This window comes from Chamaea fasciata, unplaced genomic scaffold, assembly GCF_029207755.1.
Source record: "Chamaea fasciata isolate MVZ Bird 193981 ecotype frontalis unplaced genomic scaffold, bChaFas1.0.hap1 SCAF_1, whole genome shotgun sequence".
Taxonomy (NCBI): Eukaryota; Metazoa; Chordata; class Aves; order Passeriformes; family Sylviidae; genus Chamaea; species Chamaea fasciata.
In genome coordinates, this window is record NW_027094086.1 from 129,738,261 (window position 1) to 129,763,059 (window position 24,799).

General features: G+C 35.6%; 1 protein-coding gene across 1 annotated transcript in view; it reads right to left on the bottom strand.

The window, feature by feature from the left end:
• VPS50 (VPS50 subunit of EARP/GARPII complex) overlaps positions 1–24,799 on the bottom strand; it is a 77,375-nt gene that overhangs the window by 21,530 nt on the left and 31,046 nt on the right. The window contains exons 13-21 of the mRNA XM_066197510.1: positions 23,572–23,707; positions 18,792–18,889; positions 17,997–18,091; positions 17,251–17,349; positions 13,878–13,968; positions 12,174–12,350; positions 11,592–11,710; positions 10,025–10,131; positions 2,591–2,712 (exon numbers count right to left, since the gene is read on the bottom strand). Coding sequence (XP_066053607.1) covers positions 2,591–2,712; positions 10,025–10,131; positions 11,592–11,710; positions 12,174–12,350; positions 13,878–13,968; positions 17,251–17,349; positions 17,997–18,091; positions 18,792–18,889; positions 23,572–23,707 — 1,044 coding nt within the window. The remainder of the gene's footprint in view (positions 1–2,590; positions 2,713–10,024; positions 10,132–11,591; positions 11,711–12,173; positions 12,351–13,877; positions 13,969–17,250; positions 17,350–17,996; positions 18,092–18,791; positions 18,890–23,571; positions 23,708–24,799) is intronic.

The window sequence follows — 24,799 nt, forward strand, 5'->3', positions numbered from 1 at the left end:
ATACATATAGCCACACTAATACCCTCCTCAGTGCAACAGATTATACCAGCTGAAGGTCTGATTTGACATGCATAATTATTGTAACATCTTATCTTCTACTGTTAATAAAAAACCCCCAACAAACTAACACAACAAAGAAAGTGGAAACGGGACATGTAAGAAACACACATTTAAGTCAACAACCTGGAAGGATTTGAATACAGTTCTGGTATGTGACTCACACCAAAAGGCAATTTGCTGAACAATATTTAGGGCACTGTTGTACACTGCACTATTAGACTTCCTTTCAGTGGGCTGAATCAGGGAAGGAAGTATTTGCATTTATGTGACCTCCTCCTCTCTCCGTCTGAATTCAAACAGGTATCATTTAGGTCCCCATTTAGTGCATCTAAAGTTTTTGATTTAAAATGTCCATCTGCTCCAATTCTTCTATATATTAAATGACAATTTACATCTGAGTTGAATTCTCACGGGAAGTACACTCTAATGAAATCTAAAACCTGATCTAGGAGACATGTCCACAAGAACAGAACCTCACAGCCTCATGATGAACATTTCACTCATCACTACATCTGACTCACTTCATGCAAATTTTTGCTATTTCCATTTGCAGATCTATAGATTTTTAAATTCCATAAATTGATGACCTGGGAATCCTAGTAAGCAGAGCATTAAACAATTTGTAGAATAATTCTATTCATCACCAATTTTACCTCTTATCATTAACCTCTTACAGTAATTACCTCTTCTAATAACCTCCTATAGTTATTTTTAAAAAAAGTTTCCAAATTAATGCAATGTCCAGTCAAAAAAAAGAGGAAAGCTCACCTCAATTTGTTTCTGCTAAGGAAAAGAATTTTGTGGCATGCTCATTAATGTCTTAAATTTTAGTGAGTAGATGTTACATACAGGCAATCCTCTTAATTTTTTCTTCTTCCATAATTTGAGATAAGGCAAGCTTAATTTGCATCCCACAAATAAAGAAAGTTTTGAAAGCAATTCTGGCTACAATATTGTTTATTTTTTGGCAGTGAAGAAAGCTAAATACCAATTACATAGGATAATGATTAAAACAAGGTCTGGAAAGAGCAATGACAGCATCATGAACAGACACAAAACTCAACATGTATATTTTAAATCCCTGGTTTTCACTGAGCTGGCAATGAATTTTGTATAACCAACTGCTCTCCTTACGTGTGTACTAACTCACATATACAAAATAACCACAATATTCACAAATATGTTTAAACATTTAAGGAAGTTATACCAGCATACTCTAAGAATCCCATTTGACATAATTTTCTAAATAAAAATAAAACAGGAACTCTCGGAGTGGTCTAAATCACATACCATCACCCATCTCTACTTTCTAAAGGTTTAGAAACACTGTGGGAGTGAGGACATTTAAGCAGCATTACAAGAGGGTTTATTACAATCATAAACCCTTGCAAGCATTGTTTCCCATGGAAAACAATTTGTCAAAACAAATACTAGGCACACTACAAAAACATCATAATTTTACCACCCATCTGCTATAACATTTACCTGCCTAGCACTGAGCTGCTCTCTGTTAGAAGCACAGAGTGAGGAAGTTGGTATGGGCTTTAGAAACACAAAACAGGAGGTGCAAAAAAATAACAATAAATGCAGCACAGTGTGAATACCAGAGCAACTAAGTCAATGGAAATCAATTATCTTAACAAAACAAACCAAAAACCCCCAAACCAAACTACAAACAAACAAACAAAACAAAAAAAACCCAACAAAAAGAAAACCCCTCCACCCATCCTGTAAACACAAATTGCAAACACATTTGTCCTGCCAAACAGTTCAAAACCTTTTAGAACCATATGTTGAGTCTGAAAATTCATTACAATTTGCCAATGCATGATGATGGATTTGGAACCCCTCAACATTGTTACCTGTGGAGTAATTTAGGGGCCAAGATAGGAGAAAGTAGTTTTTATATGTAGCTGTTAGGACAATTCTATTGAAAGTTGATCTATGTTACATAAAGACACTGCCAACTAGCATTTTTTTCAGCTACAAGATCACTCAAAAAAATGTTGCTTTCATTAATGCAAGTAGTTTGACAGAGGAATATTAGATATGAAAATGTGTCTTTCAGACTTTTTAAATTTGAGTTATTACTTAACTTTCATGGCTCCCTTTTCCTATATTTGCTATTCTTATGTAAAGCAGAGAAAAACATACACAGAAAAAGTCAATCAAACCCTGAGGCTCAAACCCTCCTTCTGCAGGCTCCTTTGTTACCCACTTCCTACCACTACTTCCAGGTATTTCACTTTGTCTTTCCTCCTTTTCAATAGTGCTGGAAAAAAGAATAAGGAATCTGTCTATTCAAAACATAATATGATTAATGTCTCACTGACAATAATGCTCCCAGTACTTCTTCCCCATATTGCTGATCTAATTAGCATTTTCTTACTCCTATATTCAAATCCATTTTTTTGCCGCTAATTAATATGTAATTCTGGGAATTATATATTAGGTAGTATTTTAAGCAAAGAGCTGTATTTTCATTCTCTGTGTACAGTGATACTTGAAAAAGAAAAGTGCTTCTACCTACCATGTCATTTCGGCCAAAAAATGTATAGACTGCATACAGATAGTAATCAAACAGCTGGGACATGAAGTGGATCACATCAAATGCAATAGGTTTCAGAATATTCATCATCTGCATGTATTTCCCTTAAAAATTAAATACAGAAGATCAGTTTCCTCAGCACAAGTGCTACAAAGACAGTTTGGACAAACTCAAAGACAGCTTTACCAAGTGTATTATGTTTATTTACAAGTGTATTTATGTTTATTAACAACAACTTAATAATAGTTTACAGATCAGAAAGGTTTAAAAACAGCTAAAATGATGGCTTAAGACACCACACTTGTTTCAAGACTTCTCAAAATGTATATGTTAATCCATATCAAAATGTCTTCAACTGTTTCAAGCCTTCTGCTACCCAATTCAAAACATACTGGATCCTCTAGAAGTTTCAGCTTCATTTAGCTAAAAAATAATAATCTGCTAAAGCAGTCTTTGGCAAATGCTATATAGAGCGACTGAAGATTTTATGCATTAGTGTGTTTATATATGCACACATGGATACTTTTCAGGCAATAGAAAAACACAGCATAAAAATTATATGTCCAAGATTGGATTTTACCCAACAACTCTAGGAATTATGTGCTTCACATCGGTGATACAGCATTTTCTGCTTTCTTTCTTTTATATTCTGTGGTAAGAATCCCAAGTAGTTTTGAAATGTCTCCAGGGGGCCAGACTATGAGTAAAGGAGGATGTCAGTACCCTGGCACATCCAGGGAGAAGAATAATTCCTTCTCTTCCTTCCTATTTTCTGTTGTAACATATTGGACTTAGGATTTTTATTTTTTTTTTTTAATAATAAAACCCCCCCAGCCACAGGATCTTCATCTGTATGTTATCTGAATCAAACTGATCATAGAATTTGGAGTCCAAAAGGGATTTTTCCCTACAGACCTAATTCACAGGGCCTATAATTTTCAGTTATTTTTGTTTTCCAGCACAGGACATGGCTCTTCATTGGGTCACAAAAGAAGCACACTTAATGAAAACCCTGATATTGCAGACACCCCACATTTCCTGCTGGCTACCTCACAAATGACATCCTGCTTACTCTTTCATTGTTCTAAAAATGTAACATATACCAGACTTTTGGTTATTACAGTAAGAGACAGACAGCAATTTTTAAACTGAAACACAAATGCAGTCTACCCCAGCATGTAGGATACAGCAGGTCATTTCACAAATTGCCATACTCCACATGTTTACATGTGACAGGTTAGAAAAATTACAAGGTGCTAAAACCATTTTTTTTTTCTCTAGTCAACAACACTCATCTTCAAGATAATACTGTGCCCAGAGAAGTAATTTACTAATATAGAGAAAATATTGATTTAATCAGAGAAACTGGTCAACAAAGAAAGAAAAGCTATCTTTTAATAATGGGGGAGTTATTTGAATTTTTCAAGCAAGTAATTGTTTAGGTCAGCAAAGGTAACTAAGTTGAAGAATGCAAGATACAGCTACATACCTGGTAAAATGGTAGAGCACTAGAGTAAGAACCAAGAAACAGCCTGACATTGCTACCTTCCAGGTAATTTAGACTCTTTACTGAAAGCTATGTGACTACGCTCCTGTTTGCTATGACATGCACGCAGCTGTTATGTTATTTCTATAGATTTGACACAGGTTGTAATAATCAATATTTGTCAGTTTAGCACATTTGTTAACTCTATACTACTTATTTTTTAATGTTTTGACCCACAGCATTGTGAACAACCTGAAAAGTGGACTTAAAAAATCAATTTGTTTTCTAAAAGGGAAAATCAAATGCACAGTCCAATGTGGAAATTTTTGGATGTTTGTGAAAGGATGGTACTGGTACCCTAATTAAACCAAGTGTTACCTTCACCCATACTATATGAATATTCTGTATTGGACAGGCTGACTTTTTCCACTTACTCTGTGATAAACATATTTTTAAACTTGCCTGCAACCCAAACACAGTATGAGTGACGAGTCACATTCTGGACAGTTAAGACTTCCAAGTATCTGTGCAGCTGGCACAAACATTGAAGGTAATCTCTTGGGCAGTGTCTTATACTTTTCCAAAGGGCTATGCACTGTACACTGCCCAAGTACTGTCCCTATAAAAATCTTCCAGCGCCAAGAACATTTCTCTATTACTACATCACTCAGCATCTTGACACAACAAGTGTTCCAAGAACATTTCCTCCTCGTTGCTCTCTCTAACAGGACACCAATTTTAAATGTCTACACATCATTACCTGCTTGCCCTGAAGTTACTGTTTTGCGTTAAAAAGGGATATATAAGAACATTTCCAAACAGCACAAACACAGTCCAAAGCCATAACAAAATAGAAACTTCCAGAAATATTTGAGAATAACATTTAAAGTTTCAGCAACTGGAAGTAGCTTGAATTTCTAGAAGTTCTACGTAGCTTAAACTGCTGAACATTTGCCAGGTTTCTTTTGAAGTATTGCTAGCAGAACTCCTTCTGCCCTTAAGGATAGCAAGTAGAGAGCATTCTTTATCAGACTAATTTATACAAAACTGATGCACCTCACAAGTTAGCACACACAAATCTTTACCAAAAAATCTTTACCAGGCCAGTCTGGTAAAGTGAGCTTTGAACTAGGAAAGATGGGATAAGGGGAGAGTTACAGTGATCATGCATGCAGCAAAATAAGGTTGAAGTGGGGATAACTCCAGCAGACAGAAGTAGCCTTACATGACTCTAAGACAGGACTATGGGACATCCCCTTATGGCACTCCCAAGGGGATAGTGACACACTCAAATACCTCTGTCAAGTGCCTGTACACCAATGCACGCAGTGTAGGGAACAAACAGGAGGAATTAGAGATGTGTATGCAGTCATGGGGCTTTGATTTCATCGCATTTATGAACGTATGTTGGGATAGCTTGTGTGACTGGAAAATTGCCAATGAAGGGCTATATGCTGTTTAGGAAAGACAGACCTGGAAAGCGCAGTGTTGGAGTTGCCCTGTATGTGAGACAACACCTGGAACGTATTGAGCTCTGTCTTGGGGTGGATGATGGGTCAGTTGAGAACTTAAGTGTGAGGATAACAGGGCAGACCAGTAAGGGTGACACTGTTGAGGCTGTTTGCTACAGACCACCTGATGAGGAGAAGGAAGTGGATGAAGTCTTTTAACAGACAAGTAGAAGCAGCCCATGGTCACAGGCCCTGGTTGTCACAGGGGACTTCAGTCATCCTGACATCAGCTAGAAGAACAAACCAGCAAAGCACAAACAGTAAAAGCATTGACAACAACTTCCTGACAGAGACGCTGGAAGATACCAATGAGGAACGATGTGTTGCTCTACCTTACACTAATGAACAAAGAAGGCCTTGTTAGAGGTGTGAAGGTTGGGGACAGCGTTGGCTACAGGGACCATGAGATTGTGGAGTTCAGTATCCTTCATGAAGGAAGCAGGGCAGCAAGCAGAATTGCAACCCTGGACTTTTGGAGAGCTAACTTTAGCTTCTTTGGGCATCTTTTTGGAAGAATCCCAAAGAGACAGGCTCTGCAGGGAAAAAGGGTCTAAGAGAGAGGGTCAATATTCAAGCACCACTTCCTCCAGGCTCAAGAATGGTGCCTCCTGATGAGCAAGAAATTTCAAAGAGGGCAAGAGACCAGCACGGATGAACAAGGAACATCTGTCAAAACTCACTAAAGCAGGACATCCACAGGAAGTAGAAACAGGGACAGGCCCCTTGGAATGAATACAGAGATGTTGTTGAAGTGAGCAGATCTAAGACAAGAAAACCCAAGGCTCACTTGGAATCAAATCAGGTCAAGAATGTCAAGAAGAAGGGCTTCTTCAAATATATCAATAACAAAAGGCCTGCTACTAAAATGGAGAAGGAACCCTGGTATGGGGATGCAGAAAAGGCTGATATACCAAATGCCTTCTGTGCATCAGTCTTCACTGACAAGACCATCCCTGACCCAGGTGACAGGGAAAAAGGAATGGGAGAAGACATACATTAAGAGCCAAAACACCGCTTTGAAGGAAAAAGTGCAAAGTCTGTTTAGCTTGACCATTTTGAAAGAGTCTGCAATTCAAGGTTTAAGTTGCATGAGGTTCTATGTTATGTGACCAATCACTCACTTCAGCTAACTACTTCTGCTGTGAGGTTTGTCATCAGTATTATTATTTCCTTGAAAGATAATGGGATTTAAAGCAAGCAGAATCTAAGAATTTGTCCTCAAAACCCATTCTTAACACCAGCAAAAGTAAGGGCAAAAAAGCATTAAAACCCATCAATATAAGAAATACCCACTAAACGATTACTATGGTCAGAATGATATTAATTAAGAGATCACTGAATCAATACATACAATGACATAGTCATTAAATATTCTTGTTGATATATAGTGCTTAGTCAAAATATTCCATACAAATTTAACACAGGTTTATTTTTCCTTTACTTTTTAAGTCAACATGCAATGGCTTGATAGGAAAAATTAACCTTATAAAATTAGTGTAATGGCTACTTTATATTAGAAAGAGAACTATTTACCTTAGACCTTAGTTAATTAGTGAGAGAAATCTGATAAATTGAACTGTTCACTTGAAATTCAAACGCAATTGTAGCAGCTCCCACTTCAGTTATACATTAGCAACTCATTTACGTAGTTTATAAACATTAAGCTACTTCTTTTTTTATTCATTTAGCCTCCATTAAAAACAGACAGCACACGGAAATAGTTCAAAATGCTTAACAAACACTGTCATACTAATTCAGTATGACACAATGGGCACTACTACTTTCCTAAAAAGTAGGGCAATTATTTCTGTTACTTGGTTGGGCAACTTAATTCTCCATCTTCATCATTATGACTGAAACACAGCAAAGAAAAACATATTAAAGAGGGGAAATAGTAATCCAAACAACTACTGATCCACTGTTTTAATTTTTAGGATGCAGAATTTCAGATTCTTTTGAAGCAAGTATGGAAGTGACAGAAACAGATATACGGAGACAAAATTAAGATAAATCATGGATCTAACAGAAGTGAACTGTACTAGACTAAGGTACATGATTTTCTACACAAAGGACACAGTACATTTCACCGATCTGGGGTTTGATGAAAGTATTAATTTAACAACATTGCACAGTAAATAAATGAAGTAAGAGTGTATTGAAAAGGAATGTAACTAAAAAAGCTACTGGTGAAGTTCCCAGCAATCGGCTATCTCTTTAACATTTTCATGAATTACTCTGGCACAAAAGTAAGAGTGATACTAGAAAAAAAAATGAGGCACCATCAAAACAGAAAAGGACTGGCATAATGTACAGGAGTACTTGATGATTGCTGCAATAAGAATTTGATGAAATTCAGTAGCACAGATCATAAATCCATTAATTTAGGGGACAATTAATTAAGAAATATGCATCTTTCTACTATAAGCTAGCATTTTATCTCTTGGAAAAAACTGGGAAAGTGAAGGATCTGCTGGCTGTACAAGGTTATTACACACTTCCAGTACAAGGAAGCTGTAAGAAATCAAAAGAGGTGCAAAATTGAAGGAACTTAGGACCATGATGCAATGATATAAGAATTAGACAATGTAGGAAGATCTCATCCAAAGTATTGGACATGATTTTCCTAAGATTACAACAAGAGCAGAAAATTTAAATTTCTGCTAGATAAATACAGAGGACACTAGAAATCTTGGCACATTGTTTAGCAAATCAAAGACTAAGAAGAAATAGGATCACTTCCTGTAAAAACAGCAGAGCAGTATGCATCAGAAAACAAAATAACCTGTTAAACCTCACAACTTCTTTTGTCATGAGATCAAGTCTGCAAAAAATAGGAGAATATTTTTTTTTTATTCTACAGGCTGAAAAGGCTTTTGAACCAGAATTCTTATTAGAATGAGTGGTGGGAACAGAAGTCTATTTAAACTGAAGTTCAAAACAAGTATATTTATAGGCAGTACTAAATGACATCTTCCTCCTGCAGGAGATCCCTTTTCAATTCCATGTTTCAAATAGCACTACTATCACTCATTACCAAAACAACATAAAACACTTCAAACAGCAGAAAATTTGAAAATTAGCAATAGTTTCAGAAGGACAACAAAGCATATATATGAGCTTTTAAAAAAATGTTTGATTTTGGGGTTATGAACATAATCCACAAATAGGACTCCTTACGGAAAACTGGAAAACCAGAACTACTGCTTCACCTACTGGGACAGTGTTTTATGGCAGGGACAGAGGCTGGAGTTTGCATGAAAGTGCCATGAGTAGTTTCTAGATTCAATCTTAAATTTTCTTAGAGCAAAACCTTACAGCACAAAGCAGCAAACAAATCACTTCAACCTAAGTCACAGATCAATGCCAGAAAAGTCACAACAGAATGAACTCTCATTTCAGGTCTATATGGTAAATGCTCAAGAAAAAAAAAAGGTTTTAGCAAACCTGTAAAACAAACTTAGAAAATTAATTCCTGACTTTCATGCTGCCCTCAAAGACAGCAAAAGGTGTTAACCAGGTGTTGGAGTAATCTTTTTTAAAAGGGCTCACTCTGAAGTGCAACAATAATTTCCAAACTTTGAAGGCAAACCTCATTAATACAACACAAACAGAATTCCTCTCTTTTGCCTACTCAGATAAATTCAGGCAGTTAGTTCCCCTTCTCTAAAAATAAAACAGAAGTCAGTAGCAGAAAACTGCTATTGTACACAGAAGGCATGATCACAAAATGTCAATCCCATCACATCTAAAATTGGAGGCCAGTGTTTTCATAGAAAACTGGCAAGAAAAGACCTCAAGAAGTGGCCTAGTGCAACCTCCTGCTCAGAGCAGGTCACAAGGCTGCTCAGCAGCCTGTTCAGCCATGCCTTAATGACCTCCAGGGATAGATTCCCTAAACCCCCTGGAGATTACTAAGGATGTATGAGAGAGCTCTTTTCTTCTAGTTGATTACTATGTAGTAAAAACAGTTATTCTGAATGTGAGAACTTGATTAATGAAATGGAAAAAAAACCCCTAGTCCTAATGCTCTTACTTTCGCAACGATTCTACTTTAAAATAAATCATTTCACAAAACACATCAGCAACATAGCAAGCAAAAAGATTAATGCTCTATCTCTACTCACCTAACACATTCAATATTTCACACAAATAAGCTACCATTATGGGTTAAAACCAACATATGCATGCAGATTAATTTTCCACGTAAAAATAACTCACAAGATATAAGCATTTTTGTCTATTTAATTGAAAAACTTGTTTAGTGCTTCATTTCTATTTTATTAATGTTTTCAAAGAGTAGAAAGAGAGCCCAACTAGGTATATTTTTCAGGGCCTTAAATGTCATTTAACATATTTGCTATAATCCATAAGTTTGAACAAAAATCAAAAAACACTTAAAAAAACGATTATTCTACATACCAACAAGCCTTATTACATTCAGTGTAGTGTTGGTTAGAATAGGTGCATTCACTTTATTGAGGTTATAATCTGATCTCTTTCTGCTCCTCAGAGTTTCTCTAGAAACGCTTCAAAGAAAACAACAAATTACAGCAAATGTGAAAACATTCAAAGACATAGAAACGAAATTTAGTGGAAAATGTATTACTCCTCCCCCCTTCTTTCACATGACAGTATGTCTTCCAGTGCAGAATTTTAATTATGCCAAAGCACAACTGGGTTAGGATTCTAAAATTTAAGAAAGAAGCCTGACCTAATTTACATAGAACTGTGCCAGAGAAAGCAATTTTTGACTCTTATTCTAATACTGGCACTCTGCAGGCCTCTGTCTTGCCCCAAAAGCCATTTTAACCACTCTGACTCAAACTTATAATTCATGAAGAGAATAAAAACAACAAAAGTCACAACAAAGCAAGGCAGATAGGTCAGCTACAGCTGAAAGTTACCACCTAGAAATAGAAGCAATTTTGAGGAAGATGAAACTAAAGAAGTCATTAAACTTTTCACAAATTTTAGTCCTGAAAGAAGTGGGAAGTTCGACTCAATGATATTTATCCAACTAGACAAATTTTGTTTTTCTATAAGAGAAAGCCCCTGCCAGCTGCCATCCCTCAAAATTATATTCTTCCAAAAATTTCTATTTCACAGTACAAATTTATTGACACCAACTCTTGTTTGTTCCAAGTAAGGAATTTTTAACTATATATCCACCTGTTCTTTGAAAGGAGACAGTTTATATGATGCACCTTACAGAAAGAATCATGCTAACAATATTTAATCCTAAAGAGTTATCCTGTAACTACTCTGCTACTCTGCTTTGATCCAAGTCTTGACATTCTAGTTGTCCTGCAAACCCTACATAAAAAAAGTGTTAGCCTGCTTCACGAAGTCTGAATGTACATCTAAGTTGCACAGTGTCCTAGACAGAAACTTGTTTTCAGATTCTTTTAAAGGATAGAAAGTTGGTTTTTTAATAGAAATATATATAAATACTTTTTTTTATACATCAAAATAGAATATGTATATTCACTTATATATATATCCATGTATGTATTAAAGAGAATTTAAAATTCAAAAGTACTGTCTCCAAGCTATGGAAGATCTAATTATTTTTCTCAACCTGTAGAAGTTTACTACTCTGCAGAAGCAGAAGCCCAAAATTCAAGGCATTTGTCTGCGAACAACTGCTTTTGCCACAACAGAAATTACACATATACACAACAGCTGCTATAAAAGGACTTTCAGTTAACATCTAGTCCTTACTAATGAGTTTTCCACTACCTGCTTCAGAGGGGCTTTATCTCCTTTTAAAAATGTTCCTTTCTTCAGGTTTAGTCTGCAATAATGATGAGCTGTTCCATGTTCCTCCCCATTCTGGAGATCTAAGTGCCGAGCCTTCTAACTGTGCAGGCAGCGTAATGTTTATTTGATTATTATTCCACTGTTACAGATTATAGAAACTGAACTAATTAGAATACTGAGATGAAAAGCATGTGAATTAGACCAAGGACACACACAGCCTACTTACCTTTTTATTGGGGCATCTCCTGTCTGCTCATCCACATAATCTCTTTTCAACTCTTCAGGAACATCACTGTCACTATCATACTCTTGATATGCACTTTTTTCCTGTTCATCTGATTCATACTGTTAAAAAAAATAATAATAATAAATCAACTACCATTATTTTTCTCATCATATTGTCACTCATTTAATGTTGCACTTCAGTCACTTTTTGGCTTTTACCTTGATTGGAATACAAATAACTTTTCTGGTTGAAAGGCTGCTGACAATGTTCTTTAAAAACGGAAAAATACTAATTTAGGTGGAACATGTCTTGCTAACCTTCAGGAATGCTTGACTTCAGTGGAAAAAAAGTACTGATCCAGTGCTGAACAAGCTGAACTTTAAACAGGATGCCTGGCTTCCTGGCACTTTCAAAAGCAAAGCAGCACAGTACTGCAGGCAACAGATTCTTGCACTAAGACAGTTTGCCATCATTGCCACGCAAAATAAAGCATCGTTTACTGAAAGCACAATTTGCCTTTTTTTTCTTTTTTTTGCCTTTTTTTTTTTCCTTTTTTTCTTTTTTTCCTGAAACACTCCATACCCCATTGGATGCTAACACATCTTCTGTCTCATCATCTTTGCTGTCGGCCTGAATTTCAAAGGGGTTTCCTCCGTTACAGTACTGCTCAAACAGCGTTACCGTCGATGAAACCGCTGAGGCAGGCTGCTTACTCGGTGACACGGACGGGGAACGCGACTGCTCCATGAACTTAAACTCCTATCAACAGAAATAAATTACCTTTTAATCAGGCATTTTCAGTATTATTATGACTCCAGTTCCATAAAAACAAAGGATGACAACAAACTTGTGGACAATTAACTTTTAGCCAAAGTTTGCTGTTTACTTAAACATGCTTTTCATGCTGGTTCAAGTTAACCTCAAAAGTGGCAACCGTACACTGCCCATCTTTGTACTTTTAGAAGTTTTCTGCTACAATATGCGATACATCCTCATTCTGAAAGTATTTACTGTCTAAAACTAGGTGAAAACTAATTGTGATTTTTATTTCACAGAAATCAGGAGATAAAAAAGCCTTAAATTTTATCCAAAAACGCAGTTTTCTTTACAGAAGTTACCAAGTAATTTACTAAAGCTGAAATTTTCTTGTCGATACTTTATTGTTAAAAAGTTGTCAAATTTTTTTTACTTCTCAAAGCCACTGCAGGTTTTCTGGTCACTGGGTGAGTGCACAAACTTTTGCAAGTGTATGGACCAAGGAGGACCCAAAAGGCATGATTTTTTTACTGTTTTTTTTCCTAAAAAAGACAACTTATCTCAGATGACATACCATTTTTATCTATTAAAGTCTAGCTATTGATATTCATAATGGTAAAATGTACATTTTCATTTAATTAAAGGTTTAAAGATTAAAACACATGCAGCTAAAAGGACTACAATGTTAGATTTCTGTTTGCTTCAACAAATCAGTAACTTTCTGCCATCTTCATTGTCCCTTGAGCAGTATGTATAGATGGATAATCCCCTTTTTTATTAAAAATATTTTTCCTTTTGCTGCTGGATGCTGCTGAGGGTCCTCCCTTGCTTTCCCTCTGTACTTTTAGTGACCCAGTAGCCTACTGCTTACTTCAACAGTTAACTCCACAGAAGCTGCAAAACAATCTTTCTTAACACTGCTGTGCTAAAACATTTTTGAAATTCAGCTATAGCTTTAATCACAGGCACCATGTTTTATTTGGCAAAACAAGTTAATTTCATCCAGCACATGCTAAAAATAATTTTTAAAAAAATCACGTCAGATGATTAGAAGGTGAACACACTAATTACTTGCTTTCAGTTGGACTTCACCACAGAAGAGTATTACTTTTCCTTTCCAAATGAGGCTGTATGACCTAGGTTTCCAGAAACAGATGCCAAATTGGTACAAGCTAGTGAGTGCTCATGAAACTAATTTTAAGCACTCATCTTTTAGCATCTTACTGTCAGATAAATAATTTAGAAATGAAAAACAGACAAATTAATGGTACATTGAAACATGAAAAACAGAGGCTAACATTATGCTTACAACTCTAGCATCTCCCATAAAAACCTCTGCCTGCCTGAAACAGAAACACTACTGTTTCAAAACCATTTCACTCCTAACTTTCTAATATCATATAGTAAAATTGAGGAGCTTTTATAAGACATTAAAAAAAGTAGTTCATGGATCTTACTACTTCTTAGAACACTGTGACTCTTAGTTATTAAAGTATTAACACATTTGTACATTTTATTCATAGAACGTACATGAAGCTGCAAAATACTAAAGCTTGATTTAACAGGACAAAGTTCCCAGGTCTCGTTTTCCAAAAACATTCTTAGTTCTTCAAGGCGTGTTCTGAAACACAAATGAATACTCTTAATTGGCAGAAAGAGCAAATCACAAAGTAGGCAATTACTTCACTTCTGCAGTGAAAAACTCCTTCTAAAACTGTACAGAAAGTTATACTTTAAAACAAGTATTTAAGCAATTCTTTTAACTGAGAAACCACTCAAAAGCTGCAGCTACCAAAGCACTGTATTTTTTATGACACCTCTGGAGAAAATTTTTCTTGGAGACTATCTCCAAAATTCGTTAACTAATTTTTTTAGTCAAAATGATTACATATTATAGAGGGACACCTACAGTTATGCAGAAATATTGGATTTTTTTCCTCTGTAAACTGAAGAAGGCAGTATTATATATACAAACACTCCACTGGCAGCACAACAGCTTCTGAGAGCCCACATAAGCTAGATGCTTCTTTCAAACACACTGAAGCCAACAGAGAGCAAAGGGAAGTGGAAAGAACTAATATTCTACAGACATCTCAACTTTTCAAAGAAAAACCCTAAATGGCTAATAATTTCTAATTTTCATCATATCTTAATTTTACTTTGGTATCAATACAGTAATAAGGAAAAGTAATCAAGCCATCACATCTCTGCATTTCTTCTGTTGTTTTCAATCACTAGAAAAGCCTCCACTCTGTCATAAGCAGAAACATCTTTAATAAAGAAAAAAAAATTGCCACATAAATGAAGCACACAGGAAAAGACACAAATGAATGCTCTTTGGAATCACACTGCTCTATCTTTTCCTCTTAAAATAGGGCATATTGTTTTGTTTTACAAGTAACAGTGGGTAAATGATGCACTGGGTTTCTGATTAGGCAATAAAATATCTAGGAATGCCACAACTTCAATAATGAACTACAACCACCACTACAATTAAAATTTGCTTGCCGCTATGAGATAAGCAATGTGTTGAATTGTGACTACAGTTTGCTATGTCTATTTAAATTCACCAGTTAAATACAAGTAGACTTCAAGTGCTATTTTGAGGGCATTGAGTACCCATAGCTTCAGAACTTCTCACAGTAAAGCCAACAGAAACAACAGATAAAGACGCTGTGAAAGCAAGCATTAGAGATTAAAAGGTCTTTGTGAAGGAGACTAAGGTGAAAGAGTCATAGAAAAGCAAAATTTAAAAGCCACACAACAGGTTTTGTAGCATTTCAAATCTGAAACCAAGGCTCTGACAGAGTACTCGAACAAATGCTCTTAATTTTCACCAGCATATACATCTAGGAAGGGGAATGCATGAAGACCTGTTGCATTCATTCTCTAAAAAGCTTAAAGTGATCAGACACACTTTTTTACAGTACAAAAAATAAACTGCATTTCAAAAATAATCTTACTAATGCTCTTTGCCAAAAACCCATTCTGATTTATCAGAACAATCAACTTGCACCCAGAAAAAGACTTCCTGTATGCTCTAGTACTACGTTCCTTTCCACGTTTTTTGAATCACACAGCCAATTCCTTTCAATATTTGCTCTATGTTGGCAGTTCTCTACAACACCACACTGCCCAGGAGGGCACATATGTCAAATTACACAAAGAACTGATTACTCCCGGACTCTAGGCATTTTAGCTCTGTATAGCTTTCATGTACTAATGAATCCTTAAAAGCACTCCTGCTTTTTTTTTTTCCCCTCCAATTAAATACCCAAGAGAAGTGAAAGCCACATTAGCTTGATCTGAAACCACAAGATGCTTAAAGCTTTTATATTAAAAAACCTAGGGGACATAGCTCTGAGACAGGGGTTTTTTATGTTTTTCCTTCTGATGATGAAAAAAAATTGGCCAATTAATCTTCACAATACCCATGCAGCATAAAAAATGTAGAATATATTAGAATATATATTATATATATTTCATATATATTATATATATATGAAATATAATTTAATTCATGACAAAAATATTTTCACAAGAATTACATTATCTTAAAAAACACAAGTAAAAATTATTATTTCTATACATATTCCATCAATGTTCCTTAACATTTATGCTACTCAAAGATAATTCAGAAAATTAGTCTATGATTCCTTAAGCTGTTAAACAAAACGGTAACAGCCAAAATTATATTTACTTAACCCAAAAAGGCATTATGTGATATTTCAGTGTAGTAAAAGTTAGTGAGGTAGACCAAAATCGGTTCATGAAATTCATTTCAGGATTCAGAAAAATTTCAAGAAATAAAAATATTGTCTTGTCAGGCACCTCCTGACAAGACATAATGTGGATCTGATTAAGGCTCAAGTTTTTCAGTTAACTGGAACTGAGGACTTCATCAAATGTCCAGAAAGAATTCCTAGCTACAAACTACCAAAGCTGGAAGAAATTCCAAACCACATTCTTCTCATCTTCTGAATTTAGACACTGTTTCATGTTCTCCTGCCCTAATTTTCATACTTCATGGAATTTAGGCAGAAAGCATCAGACTTTTCAAATGGCTCTGGAGGTATTAGTTGAATGACAGCTCTCAAAGAGGAGGACAGCAGATCAAGACTACGAAAGTTAGCATTTCCTAGAGCATGGAAGGCTGCATTTCTTCTCTTCCTAGTTTTTACACCCAGAAAGAACGTCATGCCAGAAAACTAGAACTAAAAAGTTTTCAATCACCCAAACCTAAACATTTGTAAACTCAAGGCAACTGAAACAAACAAATAGAAAGATAAGTCTTGATGTTGTTATAGCCATATATCATATCTGAGTCTAGAGAATGCCTGTCCATGACAAGATATGACTGGCCTCAGATATGACAACAGAGCTGAGTGAAATGTAATTAGATCCTGCCAATGAACAAGCCGTGAAAACATGACTCAAAAGGACGGACTCAGTTCTAAGTATCTTACTTGATGCAAGACAGAACTGCAAATTGAAAAAAACATTTCACAGCAGTACATGATGAGTCTTCTTAAGCAACAGTGTAGAAAAAGAAGACACAATTTAGCTACAAAGTATGGCCTTAAGAGACATTCCTCCTCACTAATTCCTCTTGCCAGGAGACAAGAGGAAGCCTAAAAAGCTACTGAAATTCTACACTAAAATGTTGCTCATCTTTATCTGGCTTCCCTGCTGCAGAACTAGAGTTTTCCACAAACACAGTGGAAGCAAAGGCTTCTCTATCCTCTCCCCTTTCGCAGGGTTCAGAGCCTTATTCTCATCAGGAAGCATATTCTACTGTCAACTTCAGTGCACGAAGATTATGCAGTGGAATTCCTTTGGAAAGTGTCTACCCAACAACAATAAATGTCATTAGAATCACCCACTGCACATACAATAGTCTCACCTGTGGTATGTCTTGAAATAGTTAACGCTTTGTTTTCTGATGGATTCTTGCAAAACTTCAGACTTACTGCCACAAAATTCTTCTCCAACCTGCATCAGCCTAGAGTAATAAGACAAAGTTTAGACATATTTATTGATTATTTATTTATTGATTTCTTAATACTGCTGTTCCAACTGTGAGTGTAGATGTATCTCCACAAAATAGAGCACCAGTGTTACATTGCAACGTTAAGGTTGCATTCCACAGAAGTCCATGTCTCATTTTCCTTCAAATCCTATCATTGTGTGCCACATACATAGGGACAAAGACCCATATGCAAAATAAATGTATTTTTGAGAGCCCACTACACAGGGCAAGCTGACAGTTCACAGTCTCAATCTGTCATTTTATTACCAAAACAGAAGGATATAATATTGTACAGGTTGGCAGTACCACAATATTTTTCTGCTTGACTCAGACCCCCTACAAAAGCTCTTAGAAAAAAAATTGCTAGACTTGTACATCCCACATCTTAAAAAGAGACAATACTGAAATCATATCACACTTAAGCAGGAAAGCAGTTCATGCTACTCTCCTAAAGACATCCTCATAAATTCTCACATATAGAAGAATTGCTCTTCAAGCTATCAGCACATTTCAATGAAATTGGCATCAAAATGCAAATACCAGCCTTAATCAGCAGCGCTACCTTATCAGAGCTTATTTGTGGACATGTACTAAAAGGTCTTATGACCACACCAGCATACCTGCTGATAATATCAAGTACAAATATGAAGTCATCGTATTTGAAGTTAGACAGATCTGTTCCCAGAAGATATGTTTTCACTTTCAATTGAACATCCTACAAAACACAAAAGTTTTTGTATACTTAATACACTGAAGACAAAAAGTGATGGCTTGGATGCCCAGTTCATTAACACTTGTTGGTTGCTTGCACTTATAAGTTCCTTTTTTGAGAATGAGAATAGAATTCTATTTTCTGTAACATGGGTAATTTCTCTAAAATAATTCTATAATCAGTTTCTTTAGCACTCTGTAACACAGAGTCATTCCTAGATGCTTTATTGCCAACGCAAAAACAGAACTCAGCTTTTTCATCACACATTTTGGGTGACACTGCACACCAAACTGATCCAGCAATCACACCAGGAACACCATTAAACCAGTCAGGTTCACAAGGCTCCAGGTTCTCCATAGCTATGGTTGTACCAGAAATATAAAGCAGTATACAGAGATAAGCACATGAGAAGAAAATAGGTTGTGTGGCAGCACACAGGTGGAAAGAAACGGGATCAGACTAAAAGTCCTGTTACTGTGTTTTGGTATCTTGACTGAGTTTGGAAGCATTGCAACCACTGACTCATAGAAATTATATTTCCATGGTCTTGATACAGTCAAATCAAAACAAAACACTTAAAAAAAAACCAACCTGGAGACATTTCTTTAAGGACATTAGCATAAATATAACCATATTTAATATTGGAGAGGTGGAAGAGAGGGGGAATAAATATTTAGGGGGAAACAAAATCCAAAACCCACACCTGCCATATTCGTGAAAGCCCATGCTCCAATTTCTTTTTTACATAGTTGCGGTCAAAACTGTTCTCTTCAGCTCCAATCACATTGTTGCCATCTGAAACTTCAAGTTAAAGGCATTGTAAGTATTTTCAAAAGCTTTTAAAGTTATCCTACACAGAATAGTATTTCCTTAGCTACTGCCATATTATTAATTATGCAAACTCCAGAAGAGCTATTTTGCTCTAAACTTTTGAACAGAAATGAATAATGCACATATAAGCATACAAGCTTTATATGCAAATGCAGACCAGGAGAGTTTCATCATCTGCACACCAAATACCTGTCCCAGTAGTGTTCCTTAGGTAGTAATGTACTACAGGTACATTAGGTAGTAGTGTAGTAGGTAGTAGTGTACTGCAAGGATCACAGTGAGATCTAATCCTGACTGACCCTTGCAGTTCTTCATTACTAGGCTTCACAGCTTTTTCCAGAAAAACTCCTGGTATAGTTTCACCTTCCTTAGAGAAAACTGCAATTTTTCATGTCTAATTTTGTTGTCTACTGAAGAAGAGTCCAGAAACATAAATAACATACATCTGTCCTCCATTTGTCAGCATCAAGAAATTTTTATCCACAAAGTAAGTGCTCTTTCCTTGTCATGCCTTGCCCTGAGTCCAGACCTTGCAGTCTATATGAATATCATGTAAATACTGTGAGCACCTTACTAAAGAGGCAAGTAAGGAATGGGACACTGGATACAGGATTTTTCTCAGCCTTTTCAGATGTGTGCAGAACAGACCCTACCGCATATTTAAGAGAACAAAAGAAAAACCATCCACTAACAGGAATTATTATTACTTGTATCGGACACTGACAATTCAATTAAACCTAAATAACAATAGAGCACAAGCAGTCTGACCATGTTTTGATTGCATCTTCTTCAGATCATCCAGTGCTCGCTGTAAAGCAAGCAGTTTCCTTCTGTAACAATCACCAATTATAAACAGCATTTAGCAGTGCCTCATTCTCCCAGTCCTAGGCCAGACTCTTTGTAAGTGTAAGAGTGTCTATACATTGTCCTTCTCCTCATCAACCATCTGGTTTCTGATTTGAACCTTTCCAGAGTATGTTTCTCAGAAAAAGAACTATTGCCTATTTTAAGACTGTTTTTAGAAGTTTAACAGGAACAACAAAAATATGGTATCTTCTACATCTGTACCTCCATTTAAATTCAGTAAAGAGATGTGAGGAATATGAATACTGAGAAGGATGCTGGCCTTGCTTGATTTCTTTCAGATGGAGCCATAAGGTGTGGCTGGACATGTTATTAAATTATGAACTTTATCGAACACTGAGAAAGCTTTATTTGTAAGCTAGGGATTACAGTACTGAACATACAAACACTACCAAGAACAACTGGCAAGCCAGTTGAGTTAAAATGTCTGCCCACAAGGCTGGAATTCAAGAACACAGAACCAGCATAATAACCAGCCAGAATCTAAAAGTTCCAGTACTGTGAATTGAATAACTCCGCATAAAAATTAAAAACATAATAAAATACAATCCAGATTTTGTTTTTATTATTAGGGATATTCATTTTACAAGGCTGCAAATCTGTGTTCAATTTTTTCCTGTGTTAAGGTATTGAGACTGTTTTTGCAGGTTTACTGAGAATTTACCCTAATAACTCAAAATGAAATTATAAAAGGCTGTTTAATGTGCAAACAAGACCTATAAACATAATTCCATACTATATCTACTGTTGCAGGGCATGCAAAAAAAATCCTTAAGAAAGAAAAATCATAAAACAAATATTATCTACTGCCTACATAAATCATAATTTAGTAACTGTACCTAAATATGCTCATCTTCTGAAAAAAATAATTCTGACAAATTCATTTTCCCGATCTTCCATGGAAGATTAAATGAAACATAAATAGAAAGAATCTAAGAATCTAATTTCTACAAACAGAAAGCCTCTAAGTGGATTTAACCTTTCCTGGATTATCAAGGAAAGAAAACCAGCAATCTTAGCCACAGCACACTCTTCATGTGTTTCTGCAACCTCCTCTCTTTTAAACTTCTGCAGACTGAAGCCAATGCTAAACAAGTCAGTGTCTTTGACCTGTTCTCTAGATTAAGACCACACTCCCTGTACTCACGAACTGCCATTCATGAAGGAATGGATGGACAGACACTGCAATATAGATGATACTGTTCACTAAAAAAAAAAAAAAAAAATCAATGGAATATTCTCTGTCAGTCTCCCAATGGTCCTGGTTTATGGCCAGACATGCTAAGAGGTCTTGCTTCCAGTCTTTTAATGAATTGCACTGTAGCTAATTTCACACATGCAAACACATTAATTTAGGATAACTGGCTTGAAAAATCAAGGACTGCACAAGTATTTACACATTTTGCGTTGAGGAATTTGGAACAGGTAGAGAACACATAAATATTCATAAATCCACATAAAAACAAGGATCAAAACCACCCAAAAGTTACTATTCTAGACACCTGATTTAAATACACTAAATCTTCACGTTTTTCAGTATTTCTCAAAATTCAAAAAGGCAGCTTTCAGTCATAACAAAAGGCTTTTGTTTAATCCTTGCATGGCAGAGGAAAGCAAAAAAAAAAAAGGACTCAATCAAATCTCTGTCTTCTAGCTTCACTATTTGAATACTAAGCAGGTCTTGCACAGAATTTACACAGTACTATAAAGGAAACATTTTGAAATTGAATTTACATCCTACATAATTTTCTTCTTGCTTTTCTTTGAATCTTTTACAGATACTAGAGCTGCTAACAACTTTTACCTGTAGGATTACACTTATGAAATCAGGAGTTCAAATGCTACAGTGATCATTTTACCACTCACTTTCAAGTTTTCTGTTAAATCATTGTCTCATGAATGCATGTAAATTACATCAACATATTAGTAAATTTCATGGTATGTGAAAATCCAGCTGAACTAGGCAAACTCTCACATAAACCAATGTGACTTTTAAGTTCACTTTGCTTTGAGCAGGGAGGACAAAAGTGATCTGCATAGGTCTCTTGAAAACTCATTTTCTGGTTGATTCTGTACTAAAAAACATAAACAATGCTCTGACCACAACAAACAGTGTAATGGAAAATTTTCCAGTAAGTAGTTTATTTTGAGGGATGAAACCCCATATAACAGCAATTTGCTGTTTACTGTACAAACAACAAAATCATAGACTAAGTAGTAGCTCATTAAATGTGACATAGAATTCATTTTATGTGTTATGTCGATAATTCTAGTTCACTAATTTTATCTTCAGTTTGATTAAACAAGTTTTACATATAAATACTTAATTCTATCTCTCCAAGGACTTCTTTTGGCTAAGTTTCACAGATAAAACACAAAGAGCTTTATAAATAATATCTTTCAAGTCCAGCTTCTCACTTCTACAGTTGTACTTGTGCCCTAAGATCAAGAGTCCCTTGACACATTTAAGGTACTTTCTAAGAGTGCTGAGATTAAGCAGGACAATACTGGGACAGCCATGAGTTCCCAAAATAATAAATGCCAGACATAGTGGTACATCTACCCCTCCAGGCTATGGGGCTTATTTGAGGAAAAACTTTAGCATAATCTCCTGAACTGCCTCCCTGGTTCCCTCTGACATACATGCCCATTCTACAGGAATTTTACTCTTTGACTTCCCCACATATCACAGCCATTAAATCAGTAAGTATGAATGAGAATTCCATGCGCAGTTTTAATGATTACTGTAGAATAAGCAGTGAGTTTTAGCAAAAAAAAAAAAAAAAAATCAGTAGGTATTTATAGCCCCTCTGAAATTACATTGCATTTGTAAAAATCTCTTCTGAGCTTTATCATTGCTGAGGTATTTCAAAAAGTGATTCAGTAGATCACTACACTTCAGTTGTAAATTATAGCTAAGCCATATCTCCAGAACTTTAAAAACGGAGTGAGAGAAGGTTACTAGTAAACATACCAAAACACTCTGGCATGCATGTAAAAGCAGTGCATTTAAAATTATGCATCTGACTGTATATATCACTTTGTTAGGCTTAATGGTTCCTGTAGAAGGCTTTAGAGTGCAGATTATTTTCTTTCCTCAGGATATCACAAGTAACGACACTAAGGGAAACTAGTTTTATAAGTGCATATGTGGCTGAATTAGGAGTCTACTGTGATCATTTTTGCACGAAGTAAGTTCTCTATGATACCTGCTTGATTTTACATCTGCAAAAACCACTGCGAAATGGACACAAGAGAAGAAAATGTTATTTTATGTATAAAATCTTATTTAAACTGTAAATGTAAATATTGTTGAGAATGGGCAATTCGATCAAAACTTTAGAATCTTTCTTCACACAACGTATCACAAAAGCAAATATTTCAACCCTGAACTTGACATCTGATATAGCTATAAAAACTTTCATCTCTAGCAATGGCTTCAATTCACAAACAGCCCCAACAATCCAAAATAAATCTTTTTACTAAAAAAATTATTTTTAAATTATCTTTTTTTATAAAATTCCACACAGTAGGGGAAGAACATTTCCCCTAAGCACTGTTGAATATAAAATCATTTATATCTGCAATACTGGCTCATTAAAAAATTAACCTTTTACTGAAGAGTAAAAAAAATCCAGTGAGTGCTTTAGTCCTTAATGCACACTACCAGCAAAAATGCTGAAGGTGCTGAGTCAAGACCACAAAGATACTAGCACATAAATTAATAACTTGAGCACAAGAAAAGTTATTTCCAAATATCAGAAGTTTTGTTTCCAGAAGTTTCTTACCAGAAGACACAACTGCTGCCTCATCTTGGTCATGGCTCTCATGCCACTGCATGGTTCGGTAGTAACTGAGCATGACTTCCCAGAGGGCTTTGCAGAGATCAGCAAGGCATGGAATGTAGCTGTCTGACGTAATATGCTACAGAACAACAAAACAGCATTGTGAAACTTCAAAATTCTCTTCATTTTTTTGCTGCAGAGCAAACCTTACCAAACTCTCCAAATTCATAGAGCTGAGCTGAGATACACCAGTTTCATTTTCAAATGTGTTTTAAGAAGTGACAGATTCCTGATTTTGGTCAACTAAACAAATGGTGTCCAATAGTACAAAGTGGTTTGGCTAGCTTTTTTTTTTTTTTCTCAATTGGCCTGTATATTAACTACCTCTTACATTTATTTTACAGTGACACAGATACAGAAGTAAGGCCATCTCACTATGAGAGGGATGCAGCCACCCCTGTGTGTCACTTCAACACCACAGACTTTTGCACTTCAGCGCCACAGAGAAGCCTTCCTGACAAATACCCCATTGGGTTGAATGAGCTTTAAAGAAGTAGTTTAGAAACAAAAAAACTTGCTGGTTCAGCAATTTTCTCTACTAACTTATCAGGAAATGTTAGTCTTACTGTATTTCAGGGCTTTTAGTATATAAAATCTGAAGTTTCCTTACGCAAATCACCATACTTGAAGACATACTGACTTTCACGTGGACAGGAAAAAAAAGATTACTTACTAAAAATCAAGATAATTCAATTTAAACTAAGGAAACAACTGAATTTCTTTGAGTTTATACTAGAATCAAGAAGATCAAAACTTGAGACTGAAGCAGCCTGAAGCAGCCAAGCTTTGCCCTGCTCCAGCAACATTCAAAAAGAGAAAATATGTAAAAGCATACCATATTGCTAAGAAACACTCAACAATGAAAAAGCAACTCTTAAGTGCACAGGCACTAACTTTCATAAATGCTTAAGAATTTCTGAAAACATTATTCTTTTTTAGAAGATTCACATTATTATAATATGCAGTATCTGACTCCCAAAAAGATGTAAACAAAACAAAGAAAAAAGCCATTATAGTCCCCCACTACCCATATAGAGCGGAAATAAGAAAGATGAGTTCATTTTGACAGATTTTTAGAAATACATAGCAGAATATCTGCCTCAATAGGAATACTTCAGTTTTATATTACTTCCTTTGCTTAATTAGAGTAAGTACTCCAGAACCCTTTACA